The sequence below is a fragment of the Mauremys mutica genome, chromosome 9, assembly GCF_020497125.1.
Source record: "Mauremys mutica isolate MM-2020 ecotype Southern chromosome 9, ASM2049712v1, whole genome shotgun sequence".
Taxonomy (NCBI): Eukaryota; Metazoa; Chordata; order Testudines; family Geoemydidae; genus Mauremys; species Mauremys mutica.
Genome location: NC_059080.1, coordinates 41306985 through 41328373, shown reverse-complemented (window position 1 = coordinate 41328373; position 21389 = coordinate 41306985). Strand labels below are relative to the sequence as shown.

Below are 21389 nucleotides of genomic sequence, written 5' to 3'. Positions count from 1 at the left end.
GGGTAATCACCCCATTCAATTCCCGTAAGAGTTAGCTGGGGTGCAGTGATATTACCTAGCCCTTTAATGTTTCATTCTATTCTGGATTTGGGACCTCAAACAGTTTAGTTTGCATGCTTGAAATTTATAATGACCCTTTTCATTTGAAACGGAGATTGAGGAACAGATGGTGGCTATGCAAACATTACAAGCCTGCATGGATGATCAGTGACGTGGGAGGCATAAGAGCCATGTTTATGGCTTAGGGAGGAGTTCGTAGACAGAGCAAATTAGATTAATTAAAATTGACTCTAGAAGTGCTGCTCTTTGCACCCAGTGTCACTGGCAATAGGTGTTGAGCAAACTTGTACTCTGCTGCCCTCTAATGGATGGATTATTTTATTCCTGCCCATGTCTATACTGGCTCCTACAGGTTGAGCTGGTTGTGGGGCATGGCTTAGTCGTCTGCACGTCATACTCGTGATATCCATGCTTCTTACATCTAGAAGTCCTAATTGACTCATCTCTTTGCCTTTTGGAGATAGAGCATTCAGTCTCATCCCATCCTTTCCATTTGCATTTGTGTCTAGCTGGTGCAGATGAGTGTGGAGGATTCCTTGATGTGTCTCCTAAGAGATTTCTGATGTTCTTGACCAAACCCATCCCTCCCTCTCCTAGAGCAGGGCTGGCTGCAGTTCAAGGAATGTTCTTCAAGCGCTTTTCCAAAAAAGGGGCAAGATTCTAATATAGGGCCATTTCCCGAAAACATGCAACTCCCATTGACTTCCATTAGAGAGGGCAAGTGCTCAGGCCTGCTCATAGCTGCTAATTAGCTGCTATGTTAGCTCGCCAAGTGGAGGTCTGTTGGATTGTAACTCAAGATCATCGTGAGTCCTAGTCTCGATGGACCATATACAGGTGGCATTGAGTGACAGTGAAGTCTATGTGTGGATGTGGCCATAGGTCATTACAGGGTGAGGGTCAGCAGCTGGATTGAACTCTTGTGGGCCCCAGGTATCTGTACTGAAGATGAGCAGTGTGTGTGTGTGTGTATGTGTGTGTGTGTGTGTGCGCTAGAGCCCTCGGATGGCTGGAATACTTCAGGATCAGTCATGTGGGCAAGAGTTCCCTCTGTTGGCTGAGTTGAAGGGACCACTTACTTCCTTTGAGATCTGTTTTGGAGCTAAAGATCATGATCATTGTCCTCCCACTCAGGCTGCATGTGTACAGGTCAGCTGATGGCTTTTGGAGTCTGTATATAGGCAGCCGTGGATTGCTCACACAGCATGCCTCTCTGGGGAGGAAACAGGTGGGGGGGAAGTGGTGGTTCGGTTCCAAGCTCCACCCACAAAATTAGCTCTGCCCAAAGTGCGCATCACCAGAGTGAAACACCACTCACAGTAGATTGTGCAGATGTTCGAAACATGATTGCGCTGCTCCCTGAGCTCCAATGAGTTCTTGAGCTTGGCTCCTCCCAGTAGGGTTTGAATATGCCCATGGGCTGGGCTTGGCTAGGCGCTTGGGGTGGGGGGGAGGGGGGAATTAATGGCAGCATCCTCCAGTCATCACCAAAATGAGCCGTCAATTGCATTCATTGTGCTGATCGGTGACCTCCATCTCATTAGCAGTGACACAGCTAACAGTGCTGACATCTGCACTGTCGTGACTTGGCACACGGGTTAACACTAGATCGGATTGGAAATCAGAATTTTTCAACCATCTCTAATCACAGCTCAAGTGACTCCTTTAGTCCAAAGAGCAATGTAATGCTTTTGGTGCTGAATAGCCCAGGTTCCATCCCTGCTGGCACCCAGGATGTCCGTATCTGTGCAGCCCTTATTCCTTACTCTTAGCCCTTGCTTGGGCAAATCTTCTGTTTAGAGCAGATCAAAGGTTTGTTGTCAAGACCTTTCTTATGATGGAAACTGACTTTTTGTTCAAAAGGAAATTTTTCTGTGGAAATTTTCACTTTGGTCAGAATTTTCTATTTTTCATTTGAAAAAATGGAAACCAAAACTGGGAAATGTTTAGTTCCAATTTTAATTTTGGTGTAAAATTTGTCATTTTTCACCCTTGATTTTCAGTACTGTGTTCCACTGTGTACTGCATTAACTTGAGTTGGAGTAGAAAGGTTATTTTACCTCTGTATTTTGCACTTGTGTGACCGCTGCTGGAATCCCGTGTCCAGTTCTGATGCCCACAAGTCCAGGGGGATGTTGATCAATTAGAGAGGTGTCAGAGAAGAGCCACAAGTATGATTAAAGGATTAGAAAACATGTCTTATAGTGATAGACTCAAGGAGCTCCATCTATTTAGCTTAACAAAGAGAAGGTTAAGGGGGGACTTGATCATAGTCTAGACCAGGGGTGGGCAAACTTTTTGACCTGAGGGCCACATTGGGGTTGCAAAACTGTATGGAGGGCCGGGTAGCAAAGGCTGTGCCTCCCCAAACAGCTTGACCCCTGCCCCCATCCACCCCCTCTCACTTCCCGCCTCCTGACTGCCCCCTCAGGACCCCTGACCCATCCAACCCCCGCTGCTCCTTGTCCCCTAACCGCTCCCTCCCAGGACCCCCACCCCTAACTGCCCCCCAAAACCCCACCCCCTATTCAACCCCCCTTCTCCTAGTCCCCTGACTACCCCCCAACCCTTATCCACACCCCCGCCCCCTGACAGGCCACCTGGGACTCCCATGCTTATCCAAACCCCCCCCCCCAGTTCCCCATCCCCTGACAGCCCCACCGAACCTCTGCCCCTTATCCAACCCCACGGCCCTGGCCCCCTTACCATGCCGCTCAGAGCAGCATGTCTGGCAGCCACATCACCCAGCCAGAGCCAGACACGCTGCCATACTGCTCTGCAGGAGCGTGCAACCCTGCCATCCAGAGCGCTGCCCATGCGGGAGCGTGGCTGCAGGGGAGGGGGATAGCGGAGGAGGGGCCGGAGGCTAGCCTCCCCAGCCGGGAGCTCAGGGGCCGGGCAGGACGGTCCTGTGGGCCGCCGTAGTTTGCCTACCTCTGCTGTAAGAGCAGCCTGCGGGGTTGCTGTAATTCAGTAGTTCTCAAACTTTTTGTACTGGCAATCTCTTTCATACAGCATGACTCCTTTGTGCTCATATAGATACCCCCTCCCCCCACACACACTTAAAGTTACATATACCAATGTCTACAGGAGTCTAAATTGGGGTACTGGAATCTAAGTTACATATCATCTCTGAATTTGGACCTGTGAGTATGAAGCGGGGCAGGGAGAAAAGAATCGCAGAGAAGGTGAGAGGGTAGACAGAGGGTCAAAGGAATAGGAGGAAAGGGGTTGTGGCAGATGGGGAGGTGGAAAGAAAAGATACCTGTCAGGAAAGAAAGTGAAAAGGGGGATGGCTGATTGGAGAAACATGGGAAGAGAATTGGAAACTGATAGAGGAGAGAAGGGAAGGTGGGAAAGAGAAGGGAGGGAAGCAAAAGGAATGAAGGAAGGAGGGTGTGGAAAACAGGATGTTGAGGAGAAGATCTGGGAAGGGGGATAGAAGAGGAAGGGGATGGAAAGAGATGGATAGAGGTGGTGGAAAAAGTAGGATGTGAAAAGGAGGCTGGATGGAAAAAATGTGAAAGGGAAATGGATGGTGGAGATTAGGAGGAGATATGGAAAGGGGGCTAGAAGGAGAAGGTTAGGAGGAGGGATGGAGGGAGGAGGGTGGGGCAGTTGCTCCGGGCCTCTCGCTTGGCGGCAGCTGTGGTGGGTCCGGGGCGCTGTAACCCGAAACCTCCCGCCCCTGAGTGCAGCGGAGGAAGGAGGAAGCGGCTCGGGCCGGCAGTGAGTGTGTCCCACACCAAGCGGGGAGTGCTCCGGTTTGTTCACTGGCGCTTATGGCAGCTGCAGGGGGGGGCGTGTCTGTGCCTCCTTTGCGGGGCTCTCCCGGCCCCGGGTGGGAGCTCGCTGCCCCCTGCTCCTGCGGCCTCCCCGGCCCCACCCTTTCCCGAGACTTTGCCTCCCGCACCAGCCTTTGTGTGCGGAGGAGGGACAAGCCCGTGCCGGGAGGGAAGCTGGATTTTAGGGCAGAGGAGCAGCCGAGCGCTGCATCTCTGATTGCAGAGCCGGGGGGCCCAGCCAGCGGCGGCGGGGGGGTGTCCTGCTTCTCGCGAGCCCTGCGAGCTGCCCAGGTCCCGATCGGGGCCGCTGCGCCCGGGACAGGCGCTGCGATTTCCCGTGTCTCCGTGCAGCGCGGGCGGGCTGGGTCAGGAGCTCGGGGGCCGGGCAGGACAGTCCCGCGGGCCGGATGTGGCCCGCGGGCCGTAGTTTGCCCACCCCTGGTCTAGACTCTATAGCAGGGGTCAGCAACCTTTCAGAAGTGGTGTGCCGAGTCTTCATTTATTCACTCTAACTTAAGGTTTCGCGTGCCAGTAATACATGTTAATGTTTTTAGAAGGTCTCTTTCTATAAGTCTATAATATATAACTAACCTATTGTTGTATGTAAAGTAAATAAGGTTTTTAAAATGTCTAAGAAGCTTCATTTAAAATTAAATTAAAATGCAGAGCTCCCAGACCGGTGGCCAGGACCTGGGCAGTGTGAGTGCCACTGAAAATCAGCTCGTGTGCCGCCTTCAGCACGCGTGCCATAGGTTGCCTAGCCCTGCTCTATAGGTACCAACATGGGGAGCAAATATTTAATAATGGGCTCTTCAGTCTTGCAGAGAAAGGTATAACATGATCCAAAGGCTGGAAGTTGAAGCTAGACAAATTCAAGCTGGAAATATGCATACATTTTTAACAGTGAGAGTAGTTAATCATTGGAACAATTCACCAAGAGTCGTGGTGGATTCTCCATCACTGACAATTTTACATCAGGATTGGATGTTCTTCTAACAGCTCTGCTCTAGGAATTACTGTTGGGCAGCTCTCTGGCCTGTGTTATACAGGAGGTCAGACTAGATGATCACAATGCTCCTTCTGGCCTTAGAATCTGTGAAACATGCACTGGGGAAATTCTAGTGTGCAGCACATTGGTACACGTTAGAATTCACACCCCTCCAATGTGCGTTGCCGCACCATGTAGACCAGCCCTTAATGACCTATCCAAGGTCTTCTCTGGCAAAGTGAACTCCGATCTCCTGAGTTACAGTTTGACTTCTTAACCATCAGATCATTTTTCCATCTGTCTGCCCACTAACTCACTAGGCTGCGGACTCTGGGTGGGGAAGTAGGGAGTGCTTTGGGAGAAAGAGAGATGTTATGGAAAACTAGATCCCATTCTGTCCTACAGCATGTATGCAGCACGAATCACTTCTCCCCATGGCAACTTATTGAGTACTACTCTGGCTGCACAGAATGCTCTCTTCAACACCACTTCACCTCATCAGCAAACAGCCAGAGCCTGAGACTCCAGATTTCTTCAGTAATTGAGTCTTAATTTGCTGTTTACAGAAGTCTTTTTTTTTTTGCCAATTATCTGGAAAAGGAAAGTGAAGGGAGGCAGGGGCAGGTGGATGGAGCTCCAAAGAGACCTGACGAATGGTGTTGCCACTCGCAGGACATTTCTGCTGCAGGCGATGGGGTGGGGAGGTGTCATTCAGAGCCCAAGCTGTGTACATTGAGCAGCGAAGTGATCTGTTTCACACCTGATGGCTTATATTCCAAGCATATCATTTCCTTTGCTACCCTCATAGCCCAGGTCTTGTGAACATTGCCCCCCACACAAAAAAAAGGGCAATTAAAATAACCCTCTGTGTTACAAAGAATCAGACATAAGGAGGGCTCCCCATAGGGGTTCTTTTCAGAAAGCTGGGTTGATATTTTAAAGCAGTATTCCCTTAATTACATCACTTGAGCCGGTACTGTGCAGGCCTCTGAAAGATTTAAATATTTTTATTTGATGGTAGTGGGGAGATAGTTCAGCTGTTGATTGTGTATTGAGTGGAGCTGGTTGGAAATTTTCCAACTAAACTTTTTTCTATCAGAAAAATGCCATTTTGTTGAAATCAAAACTTTCTGCGGGAACATGTTGATTTTGGTGAAACATCATTTAGGAAAACAAATCAAAACCAAGCATGTCAGTGAGGTCATTTCAACCTCATCAGGAGGGGAATGCTTTTATTATTTTGTTTGTTTGTTTCAAAACTACTTTGGGGTTCAAAGTTTATTTCATATTATAAATATATTTAATATAAGATAAAATCAACAAACCAAATCCAGAATGGATCGTTTCCATTTTATCAAAACAAAAAGTTTTGGTAGACACAAAATAATTTTTTTTGGTGGGAAATTATGGAATTTGGGGGTTTTGGTTTGATTTGGAACAAAAATAAAGGTCAAAGAGCCTAGAATTTTCCACAAAATAGAGCGTTGCCCCCAAAATTCCCGAGAAGTGTGACAGACCTGACTCACGCTTCATCAGCAGATCAGTAGCATGATGGGAGGGGAGTGGATTCCACAAGAAAGCTCAGGCAGGAAGGGGGAGGAACTCCAGCCAGGAGAGAACAAAGGGGTGGAACGGTCCAGCGGCTCCCATAGACCTCATATCTCTCGCTCTGCAGGCAGCAGGCACCAATGGCCCAGAGAGAGTCCCCTTTCCCCAGGGGAGTTTGTTTGTGGAGTTATAAGAAGGTGCTGCTTAGCATTGTTCAGGCCGCTAGTAACCGTCTGAGTGCTCCATAGCTGACAGCGGCATCAATTGTCTCTCCAGTTCTGTCAGCCCCCTTGACGACAGGCTGCCTGGAGCCTGACAGTGACATATCACACCTGCAATGACTTTGCCAACTGACAGCTGGAGCAGCGCCTCCGGGGAATGTGTCCACTTTAGACCTTGATGGGCAGTGGGGGGCATCGGCAGTGAAGGGGAATGTCCCTCTGCCCAATCCATTCTAGCATGTCTTTGTGCTCCCAGCACTTTCCCCTCAGATGTCAGCGTTATCATATTCACATCCCCTTGTTTTTCTGGAGGGCTCTTTCCTGCTGCAGGGAAGCCCTCCCTAAAGCATCCTCTCTTATCCTCCCCAGTGAATTCTTCTGTGCAATCCCTCTGCCGGCTTTGAAGTTCTAGATAGCAGTATTTGGTATTTATCACTCTCTGTTAAGGTTCCCCTGACCTCACCGAGAGCCAGCCGAATGGGGCAACAGGACATTCATGGGCTCTACTTTGATGTGGGGAAAGAAGCCTCTCTAAAATGTAACTTTTCCAGAGGAAATAATATTCTCTTCTGCCCATGGCATAGTTCTGATAGGGCCAAAAATGATACCCTTTATGCTGTCTGTGGGCTATGGTTGTGGTCAGTGATTTCATAAACAGAATAATCTCTGGTTTTGCTCTAATCCAGTGGCTCTCAACCTTATTTGATAGGGCCCCATTTCTTTGTGTCTGTAGTTATGTACACCCTCCCCCCCAAGTACATATACTGCCACCTAGCTCTGAAGGCAGAGCAGAGAGCAGCAGCTGCTAGCCGGGCGCCCAGCTCTGAAGGCAGAGCAGAGAGCAGCAGCTGCTAGCCGGGCGCCCAGCTCTGAAGGCAGAGCAGAGAGCAGCAGCTGCTAGCCGGGCGCCCAGCTCTGAAGGCAGAGCAGAGAGCAGCAGCTGCTAGCCGGGCGCCCAGCTCTGAAGGCAGAGCAGAGAGCAGCAGCTGCTGCTGCCACCCGGGGGGAGGGAGGAGAGCCTGAGCCTGAGCTGCCTCCCAGTGAGGGCATGAGGGTGTGGGGGGAAGGAAAGCCCAGGTGACAGGGCTCCGGCGGTCCCCTTCATCCCAGCCTCCCGGGTGTGCACAGCCCTTCTGTACGAGCCCCGGCCACCCTGGGCTGACAGCCAGAGGTCTTCAAAAAAAAAGAAAAAAGCACACAGCTCACGCTTCCCTGGACACATTCCCGCACCTCCCTTGGGAGGCCCGCCCCATCGTTTGAGAACCACTGATCTAGTCACAAAGGCCCAGCTTGTGCCACCTTAACTCACAGAGGACCAGATCCTGACCTCAGTTAAACTGGTGTAAATCAAGCGCAGTTGTTCATGATTGTCCCCAGTGTAACTGGGCAGGATCTGGGCCGCGGAGTAGTACCTCATTGCTCAAGTAGTCACCTTGGGCCTCTGTTTTTACACTGGCATCATGCCAATGATTCCAGTAGAGTTATTCCTGGTTTACCCCCATGTGAGAAGATAATCAGGGCTACAGATGTCAACGGGTTACCCAAGGTGTGAGGCGCTGCTCAAGGCAAATAAGGGTGCTGCTTGCTGGCCCCAAGGGAAAAGGCTATAGGACCTGTCAAGGTTCCTTCCCCACTCTGAACTCTGGGGTTCAGATGTGGGGACCCGCATGAAAGACCCCCTAAGCTTATTTTTACCAGCTTAGGTTAAAAACTTTCCCAAGGCACAAATTCCACATTGCCTTGAACAGTACGCTGCCACCCCCAAGTGATTTAGACAAAGAATCAGGGAAAGGACCACTTGAAGTCCTATTCCCCCAAAATATTCCCCCAAGCCCTGCACCCCCTTTCCCGGGGAAGGCTTGAGAATAATATCCTCACCAATTGGTACAGGTGAACACAGACCCAAACTCTTGGATCTTAAGAACAATGAAAAATCAATCGGGTTCTTAAAAGAAGAATTTTAAATAAAGAAAAGGTAAAAGAATCACCTCTGTAAAATCAGGATAATAAGTACTTTACAGAATAACAAAAGATTCAAAAACACAGAGGATTTCCCCTCTAGGCAAAACTTTAAAGTTACAAAAACAGGGATAAACCTCCCTCTTAGCACAGGGAAAATTCACAAGCTAAAACAAAAGATAACCTAATGCATTTCTTTGCTATTACTTACTATTTCTGCAATATTAGATGCTTAGCTTAGATATGGTTTAGGAAGATGTATTTTCCATGCCCTGATTCCTTGTTGACTCCAGGAGACACAGACAAAAAACCTTCCCCCACAGATTTGAAAGTATCTTCTCCCCTTATTGGTCCTTTGGTCAGGTACCACCCAGGTTATCGGAGCTTCTTAATCCTTTACAGGTAAAAGAGGAATTAACCCTTTACAGGGTAAAGGGGGATTTTATGCTACCCTTAGCTGTATGTTTATGACAGGACCCAGTTCCCCACTACCTTGCCCTTTGTGTTGGCTCTGTGCAAAGTGAGTGCATTTGTGGGAACATTTTACACTTTCTCCTAGCACAAAGGGCCTGGCATTGGGTGTTGGTCTCACATGGCTGGAAAAGTGAAAAGCCACATTTTAAGTATATATAAAGATTAAGGTGCTTTTCTTGGCTAGATGTTAGCCAGAGAGGAAAAGAATTCTCTCTTGGCCAACAAACTTAACGCCATGGCATTAAAAGTGAGAGACCGGAGACATTAGCACCCTTTGTTGTATAATTTGTAAATAGTCGTGTTGGTCGGTTGTTCAGGCCCGATATTGTAAAGCTTGACCCTTGGGGTTGTGTGTGTAACTTGTTTAACCTGGAAATGGAAGGGGAAGAAGAAAAGGGAAAGATAAGGAGCAAAATGGTATTTGCAGTGCATTGCCTCGCTTGTTTAGCGCGCTGAGCAATAACGTAAGAGAGCTGACAAAGAGCTTAAACCTAAAACAAGATCAAGATGGGAAATTAAAACAGCAAGTGAGCAACCGGAATAGCCCTCTTGCCAACAGTGTGCAAGTAACTAAGGGAAGACTAGGAGATTGTCAGGCGAGATGCAGCCAGGAAGAGGGAGGAAAATTAGGCTAGCAAAGACAGGCTAAATAGCTTAGAAAATGAGTTGCCCAAAACCAGTGCAGACAAAAATAACAACTGCTGAGTAATTTGCTTGTGTGTGTGTGTGTGTGTGTGTGTGTGTGTGTGTGTGTGTGTGTGTGTGTGTGTGTGAGTGAGAGAGAGAGAGTATGCAGAGATGAGAATGTAGGAGAGAAAATGTGTGCATATGTCTGTCTGTCTGTCCATCACCCCTCTTCACTGATACCAAGTCTCACCCTCCACACCACACACCCCGCCTCTATACCAGAGTAGGCCAGAGGTGGAACACAGTAGCCCATTCTCCAATGAGAGTGTGTCAGTGCCACACCCCTGGGAGTGCATGATGCTGGGGAGCAGCCCTCAAAGGGTGAAACAATCTCACATAAAGCACAAAGCGATCAATGGAAATGAAACAGCCTGGACTTGGTTCAGCCCTAAGATCCAAAGGGGGCATTTACTGTTACTGTTGGTTTAAGTATCTTGTTACAAATATACCACAGTGTGGAAAATGCACTGTCTGAATGTTTCTACTGGCCCTGTATGGGTAGGGGAGTGGTTAGAGTTTGGCCATTATGTTATATCAATCCTATTATAAAGGAGTATCTATTTAGCTACCTCTTTACAGTATGCAGGGTGGTTTCTAGAAGGGAGGGAAGTAGGTGGAGTGGAGAAAGACTGATTTGCTATTTGTATTCTATGATACACAATTGCACAGGGCTTCTCTGCTTGTGCCAGTATATTTTGGGGCCAGACCAAGTCTTGAGAGCTGGAGATAGGAAGGGAGAGAGAGCAGACAAATAGGGCTGGTTGGAAAATTTTTGTAGAAAGAGTTTTCTGTCAGAAAATGCCTATTTCAACAAAACTGAAATGTTTTGTGAAATTGCATCAATTCTGATGAAATTTCATTAAAGAAACAGAAAATAGTTTGAACATGTTGTTCCATTTTGAAGTTTTCTGATGAAAAATTTAGATTTTTCATTTTGAAATTACTTTTTATTTGGACATTTACTTTATTTGCTGTGTTTTAGAGGGTTGGAGTCAAAACAGTGTTTCGAATTCATTGAAATGAAATGTTTGGATTGACTCAAAGTGACTTTTTTTTTCATTATTTCATTTTATGAAAAATTTCAAAATTTTGGCTCTTTGTTCCAAATCAGGATAAAAGGATTTTGAAATCTTGACATTTTTCACAGGATGTGAGAGTCTATTTCCAGACCAGCTCTATGGACAAAGGAAGAGCGAGAAACAGAAAGAAGGAAAGAGACAGATCTCTTTAAACTGAAAGAAAATTGTAATCCTCTCCCTGACTGTAGAGTGTATGCTGGGAAATCCTGTGGTGTGATCTTCACATACTGCCCCAGGGAAGGTACTTTAATGTGGGGAAGATGCAGATTAACAGCTTGGAATGTACTGGAGGAGAAGCAGCATCTGATGCTGTCTGTATCCAGGTGGGCAGCACGGCCCTTAGAATGGGAGAGATTTCATAAGATGATCCCTGCCCTCCGGCTACATATGGTCCTTACCGTCTCTTCAAGTTTTCTGGTCAGGAATCTCAACTTAATCACTCTCTTTGGGTTGGGGCTTTTTAGGTAGCTCCTGCCTCAGCATGGCTGCTCCCCCACCTGCAGAACTTGAGCAGAGCCTTAAAGAGCATCTCTCCTCTTCTTCTGAGCCCACGTTGGACCTCAAGGCAGACGAAGCTACATTATTTCCAGGTGAGAATGTTTGCCACTTGGGTCCCACATGCCATGTGGGGTGGGCACATGGGGTCAAATGCAGGCTCTTTGCAGCATCTCAGGTTTTCGTTGCCACAAGCAGAACAATTAATTCACTTGGCATCGCATTGGCAGCCTTGCTTAGCAGCACCTCTAACACGGACCTGGGTTTTATAAATCATGCAGTTAGCAGGTAGGAATATGATTATTCCTGTTGTGATGGTACTTAAAAGCCTTAACCAGAATCAGGGCTCTGCTGTGCTAGATGCTGTACAAACCCATAGCTCTTGCCTCCAAACTCAAAGCCTATTGAGCTGAGGCGGAGAGAGGAAGTAGAACTGTTCCCATTTTATAGGTGAGGAGCTGCAGCACAGAGCGATTAAAGGTCAAGTTTTTAAAGGAATTTAGGTGCCTAAATTCCCAGCCCTAAGTCACAGGGGGTCTGGTGCTCTGGGAATTGAACACAGCTGTTGTAAGTTCTAGTCCAAACTCTTAACCAAGAGAGCATCCTTCTGCCCCATGATGGTCTTAAGATTCCAGAGGACTCTTACTGGGCTATGAGTGTCACTTCATCAGGTCCAAATCCCAACATCGTTACTCAGCAAAACTCCCACAGACCTTCAAGTGAGAGCTTTGCTCAAATAAAGGATGAATAAGAGGTGAGTCAGTCAGACTCTGTGGTCTTTTTCCTTTATCACCCCACAGGCAGTAACAGTGAGAAAGCCACAAAGCTCAGCCCTTCTGGCTCCAGCACTCCAATGAGAGGAAACCTTTTACCATAAGAGGTTCCCTTTCCCACTGCCGACAGCATGGATTCATGTATAATACACTCTGTTAAGCCTTTCACTAGTGCTGTCTGTTGCACCCTTTGAGTGATGGTGGATTTTAGCTGTGGTATACGAAGCACTTATGTTGCACTTCAGGGAAGATGTAACTCACCAAGGTTCAGCCTGAGAGTTGTAGTTTTCCAGTCCATGTCTGAGGTGTGTTGTACAGCACTCAAGTGATTAATAGAACATCTTCACAGTTCCTTGGCTCCAGAGTTTTCCAAACAGCAAAAAACATTTTTAGGGAGACTCTGGACACATCAACAACTGAGGAGTTGTCTACACAGGGGAGTTAGTGAGGAGTAAGCTAGGCTGTGAATTTAAACACACTAGCTACTCTGCACTAACTCCCTGTGTGGACACTCCTGCTGCTCACTAAAAGCACCCTCTGGTGGTTTAGCTTAATGCACTTCTGAAGTGCACAGTAAGTGTCCACCTGGGGAGGTAATGAAGAGTAGTTAATGCATACTAGCTACTCCGGGCTACTTCCCCATGTAGACAAACCCTGAAAGAACTTTGATCCAGATTCTCAGATGATGTAAATTGGCATAAAAGCTGTTGACTTCAGTGCAGCTACCCCGATTTATACCACTTGATGTCCTACCCCTGTGCCCAGTAGGTCAGGTCAGTTATGTGGCCTAGTTTGGTTGCCAACAGATATCATACGGTAACCACACTTATTTCCTGTTCTATGTGTAGGGGAGCTATGAGGTATCTCACATGGTCATTACAAATTAACTAATGCTAAATACTGATCTTGTAATGGCAACCACTGTATTTTAAAATTGATAACTGTAAATGGAGAATAACATCTGGATTCTAAGGGTGAAAGCCTGACTCCATTGGAGTCAATGGAAGAACTTCTATGTACTACATATGGACCAGGATTTCACTCTAAATATCTAATTCTATATCTAATATCTGTATGTACATAATTGTTGTAATATATCTCTCTCTAGAATATATCTAGATCTCTATCTAGATTCTCTCTCTCTAATCTCCTTCTCTCTATCTATCTGAATATATCTATTCGTAGATATTTAAAATATAGCAATACCCCTCTATATGTTTAAATTTAATCATACTATTCCTGATTTAAAATGGCAAATCTGAAACCAAATTTAGATTTTTGTAAAAACCAAGCATTTAAAAACTATAAGAACAACCCAAATACTTGTATTTTAGCTCATTCCAATGTAAGCAGTTTATCTTTTTAAAAAACAAACATTGCCTTCTACTGTTTGCACTCTCCATTTTGCAGCATTGTGTTAGCACATGAGCGCTTGAAAGTGAAATTGACTTGAAACTGGCTATAATAAACATGAAACTGACCAGTCTTATTTTCAGTATTCAGACTGAGAGAGAAGGGGGAGGGGGAAAGAGCAGGGGCGGCTCTAGCGATTTCACCGCTCCAAGCACGGCGGCACGCCATGGGAGGCGGTCTGCTGGTCGCCGGTCCCGCGGCTCCAGTGGACCTCCCGCAGACATGCCTGCGGGAGGTCCACCGGAGCCGCCTGCCGTCCTCCCTCCCGTGCCTGGGAAAGAGGCAGGCAACAAAACTGAGTAAAGGTAAATGAGTTAAAAAAAATCTTTTTAAGTAACCTAAGGCATTATTTGTAACAGAGAGAAGGATTTTTTAGAAAAATGTGTGATTTTTAACCTGTCAATTAAAATAGACAGTATTTATATAGAACCTACACCAAATCAACATGTATTTCTATTAAGTAGTTCCATGCCTGGCAGCCTCCAGTGTAATTTTCTCTATTAGAAGCTGAATCTTTTCTTTATGATTGTGGTTCAGGCCTTATTCAGTTTCCTCTGAGTGTGATGATGTGTGATCTTCTCTTTTCACACTTATGAACACATCTGATGCCATCTGGACAGAAACAACAATCCCACTTAAACCTGTGGCCTCTTTCCAGGACTCCTGTGTCCATCACTGCTCAGAGTGAGGTGATTCCCCCATCCTGATGACTCGCTACCACTGTAGAATTTTTGGTGTATTGTTTTGTTTCATGGAAGGATTCTGGGCCTGTTATAATGGGGATGTGAGGGAGATACAGAGACATGACCCAAATATAATTGGCAGATGTGAGATATGGACTCACAAGAGACATATGGAAAAACTGGAGACAGAGGGGTCTAGCTTATGACTCACCTGTTTCTTTTGGGGACCGAGCAATAAAATGGAGCTAAATGAAGAATTCCCTATTCCCTACAGTTATGGATGCATGTACACACACCTACATTGCATCGTAGACAATTTCTGGCTGCCAACTCACACATGCTATTTGTTAGGCAATATCTGACTATGCATGCAGTGGGTTAGGCCATCTCAGCCTGTACCTGCACACACACAAAATGGTTTAGGTAACTTCTGTCTATACCCACACGCGCACACACTCTCAGTGCATTAATCTCTCTCTTTCTCTCTCTCTTTCACTCATATATATTCATATTTATAGACCCACTAAAAAAGAATGTTTATTACACTGTAGGGGTCTTTGACATGACTTAGAAAATACAGCTAAATGAATATCCATACATAACTAATCTGTTGTATACACACTGTATATTTATGCATGTCATTAATACACACAATCCATTGGATGTTGCCGCTGCAGGCTCTCCACATGCACAACGAATTGGCTGCGCTCAGGTATATCAAGAAATCAATTTGCCAGGAAGCACATAATTGGCAATGACCCAAGCAGACTAAGACGAAATGGTGCATGTAGACATGGGTGGGTTTCTTCTCTCTGATTGGATGGCAAACCTCTTAGAAAGGAAAATAGAAAATGATTAAAAATCCTCTTGGTCATACACCAACAACCTTTACCTCCTGAAGAATTAGCAGCTGTTCACCTAACTTTTGTGTTAACAAAATCCATTTGTTGGAAGCTTCAGAAAGGGGGATGAACATGGAGTCCATGCAAACCTGCTAGAAATCTGAATGAATATTTGTGCAGTGTTTAATAGGATTCACCCAGCTCTTCTCAGCTCCTTTGAGGGGAAACAAAAATCCAGTTGGTAAGAATTTGTCCCCAGTGCTTGTAACCCTAGAAGGCATGATGTCCTTACACTGTATTGCATCCAGCACTCAAGAGAGACTGTGAATCCCCCTTTTCCAAAATTCCAAACCATTTCCTGATTAGTGAGGCTACCATGGGGATTGAGCTGTCCTCTCTCTCTCTCTCTCTCTCTCTCTCTCTCTCTCTCTCACACACACACACACACACACACACACACACAACTCTAGATGTGCTGGGCCAAATTCTGCCTGAATGGCAGGATGAGGGGATTTTTGATGAGGAGAAAGGCAGAGAGCCCCACAATAATCACCCCTTAAAATCTGCCAGTGGCTTCAGCTAGCTAAACAGCATTTCCTCAGTATTTGCATCATTCCTTACCCATTCCCAGAGCGAGATTAGGAAATAGTGCAAATATTGATGTAACCTTTATCTAAGGAAGAACTGGCAATGCTTTAAGGACAACAACAGATGTGAAGTAATTGACATTATTAGACTGCAATATGCATTTCGAAGGCATCCATCCCATCCATGAGCGAGGTGCCATTACATCCATGTATAAGTGTGCCAGAGGCCCTTCAGAGAGTTAACCACTTCTCATCATTTCCCCTGAACTTTTTGAGTTGTCAGATACAGATGGTTTCCTCCAGGGATACATTTTCCCAAGGTTATGCCACAGCCTAGAGAAAGCCACACACAAAGGGGTGAGTCTCATTCAGCACACCAATGACTTGACTGCTGCTGTGTCCAACCAGTATCTAAGCAGCACTGCGCTGGATCTATCGTACACTGTAGATTCTGACCCAGGGAAGAGACTAAGTGGTTATAGAAGTGGGTTGACTTTGAAATTGTCATGTTGGCAGGACACCTTTTCCTGGAAAATATTTGCCATGTGCTACCCTGCCACCTTGTTGTGCCTGATGTCCCATAAGGGAGCTGAGTAAAGATTTCTGCCTCAGAGACATCTCTGGGCTGTCACTGTAGTCATGCCATTTACAAGTTAATGTCATAGACAGAGACATATACATGCTGTGGGCCAGATCCTCAGCTGGTGTACGTCAGCACAGCTCCACTGACATCTATGGAGTTACACTGATTTACACCAGCTGAGGATAGGGCCCTGTGATGTGAGTGGATGGATACATAAGGGCTATGTTCAAATCCTGAAAAAAGAAATGCTGGGGCACACTCCTGGTACTTGCAGGACTACCCACGAGAAGTGCTGGAGCACTGTTACAGCTCCCCAAAAACTGTGCTGGATCGGCATTCTGGAATGTCCTGGCACACCTCAAACCTGACATTCACAATGATTTTGACCCATGTCTTCAATGAAGCTGAACAACTAGCGCAGTGACCAAACTTCTCCTTCAGCACCCCGGCCACGTCATCTCACCCTAGTCATTTGACTCTGACACTGTGACCTGATTGTTAAAGTTCTTGATTAGGCAAACTACTGGGGACTCCTGCTGCCATCTTGTTGGAAATTTACCTCCACTAGGCTGGGCATGTTGTTTGATGCACCCTGAAAGTACCTCCAAAGAAAAGCTTCTTTAGCTGATTGTGTGCACACCGTTTCTACTCCCTGAAAACGGTTGCTAGCATTCAGATCGACCCTGGGGAATCCCAGCCTCTTGGGAAATCAAAGCACCTGGAGAACAGCGATTATTAAAACTGGTCGCCCTTGAGGGAACCTCAAAGTGGGTTGGCTGCTTATTCTGGTTCTGACTGCACTGGTTTCCCTTTCCATCTCCTTGATGTTATGATAACAAGGGATGCTGCTGATGCTGCTAATTACTAGTTACTGGAATTGTCATGCTGGGTATAATCTGCCATCCACCAGTAGGAACTGTCTGAGATAGGACAAGAATTCTGAACTGCACAGAATGGTATTGAACAAGGAGAGTGTTCTTGAATGGTGAAATGGTAAATACAAGCGAGCAGAATAGGGACCGTCTTTCCTGAGCAGAGATGGTTTGTATACGTGAGTGATTACACAGGAGCAGGATTTGAGAGGCAGTGATGGGCTGTGTTACTATGGTGAAGAAGGGGCATAAAACCTTTCTCTTCCCAACAAACACAAGCATTAATCTCTTCCCTAGCCTAGATAGTTGCCAGTGATTGACTCAACTTGCCCAACTACCACTAAACATGAGATTCACTACAAGTGCAGCACCAGTGTCTCCCATCCACACCTGAAGCCCTGGAGAGAAGATAAAAGGAGGAGGAAGTTAGGGATTAAAAAGTATCTGGGGATGAACTTGAACTGCACTTAGCCTGGTGATGAACATTAGCAACAGTGTTCCATGGAGCCTCGTGAGTAATGAGTTCTGATTTATAGTGATCGCTGAACCTGCCGAGAGTTTGGCTGCAGCCATGCATATTTCATGGAACCAAGCAGTTCCTGTAAATCAATAAAGCTCAGAGGAGAACATAATCCTAAGTATCTCGAATGGCAATTTGGGTCATATATTATTCTCTTGCCCAAGAAAGACGCTCTGTGTGTGTGTGTGTGCGTGTGTGTGTGCGCGCACACGGGGAGAGAAGGGGAATCACAGGCACAGGCAAATTCCAGCTAACTCTTGTTTTTATTCTCCTGGAAGTTCTCAAGAGAATTTCATTACCTCTAATCACATACTCTTCTTCTGGGAGCCTGCAAGCTAAGCAGGGTTCGGCTAAGTGAATCTTTGAAGAACACTAACCAGTACGTGGTACAAGGTGTGGTGTGTGAATCCGTTTCTGTCGTTGCCAATTGGCTGAACACCTCACAATCTCTTTACCCTCACGACACCTCTGGGCGGTAAGGAAGTACCACTATCTGCATTTTACACCTGGCGAACCGAGGCACAGAGAGATCCAGTGACTTTACTAGAAGTCTGTGGCAGAGGAGGAGCCCGAAACCTAATCCCCAGAGTCCCATGATGTATTCTAACCACTGGCTCATCCTTCCTCTCTTGGTAGGTCTTTGTAGATTTCTGTCTCACTGAGCCACTAACATGGTGTTGAGTGGCAATGGGTGTCTGGAGAGGTCTTTCAGATGACACTTACAACAAATGTCATAACCACTTGGAACTCAGTAGAAGTAGAGGTGTTAGATTTGATGGCCTGGACAAATCATAGATTGGGTGCTTATGGTGTTCCTACCTACACTTCCTTTGTAGATTCATCAGGAAAAGGGTCTTTTCTGTTTCCTCCTCAAACACCTCTTCGGTGCTGCTCTCGCTTTTACATAGTTGTTGTGGCTAAACACTAGTTGCTGAAGTTATCATTGGCTTGACTCTACCAATCTCCGCAGCAGTGGTTTCACTGAGCCCCATGCATAGTTGATATACCAATTCTCACAATGTTGTGTAATCCTTTGGGCCATTGTTGAGATCTGACCTATGGAGTATGAGTCATTTGCATATGCAGGTATGACAGTTGCATGCATGATCACATGTGAGAGGTGCAGAGATTTTTTTATAGATATACCTTAATAATTCTAAACATGTAGGGACAGATCCAGTTCCCACTAAAGTCAATTGGTAGTCCCTTTGGCTGATTTTCATATGTGCCAGATTGGGCTCCGACATAGAACATTGCAAGTATAAGGGCTGCCATCTTGCGCAAAGCTAGGGATGGCACTGCGGACCTCTAGAGCTAAGAGCGTGAGTGTCCATAGCTTGATCCAGGCTCTGTAACAGAATCACACCCTCTTTGGATCAAACACACAGATCATGGGTTATGTATTGAAGAAGCGTGTCCCAAGCATCTGAGGTCTGCAGGAATCTGAACCCAGACAAGCTGTCACCAGCTGTAACCCAAGAACCTACAGGCCTCAAGCCTGTATGACAATTAGCTTAGCATAACTAAGGCCAAGCTTGACATGAATAGCTTGGAAAAAGGAGCTAACTGATAAAAAGGCCCTAAGTCACAACCTTAGTATGACAGAAACCGAAAGTATTACAAGTTGGGAAAAGATGACATATGAAACCACGAGAATATACTTTTGGAAATGTAGGGCAAATTTAAAGGATGTTGAGCTTATCCAAAACTTACACGTACTAGTCTCATGTTTCATACTAGATATACCATGGCAACTAGTTGACAGAAATGCTAATGAATATGTCATAAATGACCAAGTGACCTATTGAAGCTAGGGACCCCAGTGTTACTGAGGGGTGGAATTACGTTTCAGGAAAGGAAGTTGAACCTATCATTAAATATGTATAAGGCCTGGTGGGTGTCAGCCTAACCCAGTGTGAAAGGTGGTACCCAGCCTGTGGGCAGTGGGACCCATCGGCACACATTGGCCTGATGATCACGTTGGGATCACTGCATCTACTTCAGGGTTCCCGCAAGGGATGAGGTGAGTAACACAGCGCAGGTATTGGACATGCTGTATTGGCGGTCTCCTTTGCTGTATTACAGTGTTTGCAATTTTATTTTGCTAATCATAGAATCATAGAATATTAGGGTTGGAAGAGACCTCAGGACCTCTAGTCCAACCCCTTGCTCAAAGCAGGACCAACACCAACTAAACCATCCCAGCCGGGGCTTTGTCAAGCTGGGCCTTAAAAACCTCTAAGGATGGAGATTCCACCACCTCCCTAGGTAACCCATTCCAGTGCTTCACCACCCTCCTAGTGAAAAAGTTTTTCCTAATATCTAACCTAGACTTCCCCCACTGCAACTTGAGACCATTGCTCCATGTTCTGTCATCTGCCACCACTGAGAACAGCCTAGCTCTATCCTCTTTGGAACCCCCCTTGAGGTAGTTGAAGGCTGCTATCAAATCACCCCTCACTCTTCTCTTCTGCAGACTAAATAACCCCAGTTCCCTCAGCCTCTCCTCATAAGTCATGTGCCCCAGCCCCCTAATCATTTTTGTTGCCCTCCACTGGACTCTCTCTAATTTGTCCACAACCCTTCTGTAGTGGGGGAACCAAAACTGGACACAATACTCCAGGTGTGGCCATGGGCGCCAACTTATATGGGCTCCTGGGGCTTTAGCCCCAGGAATATTCACAGTAAGGGGCTCTGCTCCAGCAATATTTGGAGCTAGGTTTCTCCCCTGCTCTGGGCTGCCGGCAGCCGCGGGGAGCCCAGAGCCTTTTAAATCCCAGCCGCAGCCGGGAGTCAGAGGGCTCTGGGCTCCCCGCCGCAGCGGGCAGCCCAGAGCCCTCTGACTCCCGGCCGTGGCTGGGATTTAAAGGGCTCTGGGCTCCCCGTGGTTGCAGGCAGCCCAGAGCCCTCTGACTCCCGGCCGCGGCTGGGATTTAAAGGGCTCTGGGCTCCCCGCTGCAGCGGACAGCCCAGAGCCCTCTGACTCCCGGCCGTGGCTGGGATTTAAAAGGCTCTGGGCTCCCCGCGGTTGCAGGCAGCCCAGACCCCTCTGACTCCCGGCCGTGGCTAGGATTTAAAGGGCTCTGGGCTCCCCGCGGCTGCCAGCAGCCCAGAGCCCTTTCAATCCCAGCCCCGGCCGCTGATTGCCCCCTCCCCAGACCCCTGCCCCAACTGCCCCCCAGGAGCCCCACCCCCTATCTAAGCACCACTGGTCCTTGTCCCCCAATTACCCCCTCCCGAGACCCCTGCCCCTAACTGCCCCTTGGGACCCCAGCCCCTATCTAAGCCTCCCTTCTCCTTGTCCCCAACTGCCCCCTCCTGAGACCCCACCCAACTTCCCCCCAGGACCCTCCTACCTGTCCCCTGATAAACCTCCTGGACTCCCATGCCTATCCAATTGCTGCCTGGCCCGACTGCCCCTCCGAACCTCTGCCCCATCCAACCCCCCCTGCTCCTTGTCCCTTGACTGCCCCCCGGAACCCCCTACCCCTTCTCCAACCCCCAAACTGCTTACTGTGCCATTCAGACCAGCGTGTCTGGCTCCATGCAGCTCCAGACAGTTGCTGCCATGCTCCCCCATGGAGCCCACAGCCCTCTCCCACCCCCAGCACCTGCCTTCCAGATTTGAACACCTCAAAATTCAGGAGTGCTCAAGCTCAGTTTGGGCAGCTTTTACTTCATTTCTCCCAAATCAGTTTCCCCTGCAAGGTGCCAACTGAAGGTGTTGGAGAACAGAGAGATTGGGTGGCCTCTTAATGCCTGGAAAAGAGACAAAGGCTGGAGGAGGGAGTGTCAGTGCCTGTGCGGACTTCCGGGAAGT

General features: G+C 47.2%; 1 protein-coding gene across 1 annotated transcript in view; it reads left to right on the top strand.

The window, feature by feature from the left end:
• Nucleotides 1-21389, top strand: part of LOC123377418 (BTB/POZ domain-containing protein KCTD16-like) — a 44241-nt gene that overhangs the window by 8596 nt on the left and 14256 nt on the right. Inside the window, exon 3 of the mRNA XM_045030318.1 lies at nucleotides 11266-11391. Within this exon, the coding sequence (XP_044886253.1) occupies nucleotides 11283-11391 (109 nt within the window). The 5' untranslated portion in view covers nucleotides 11266-11282. The remainder of the gene's footprint in view (nucleotides 1-11265; nucleotides 11392-21389) is intronic.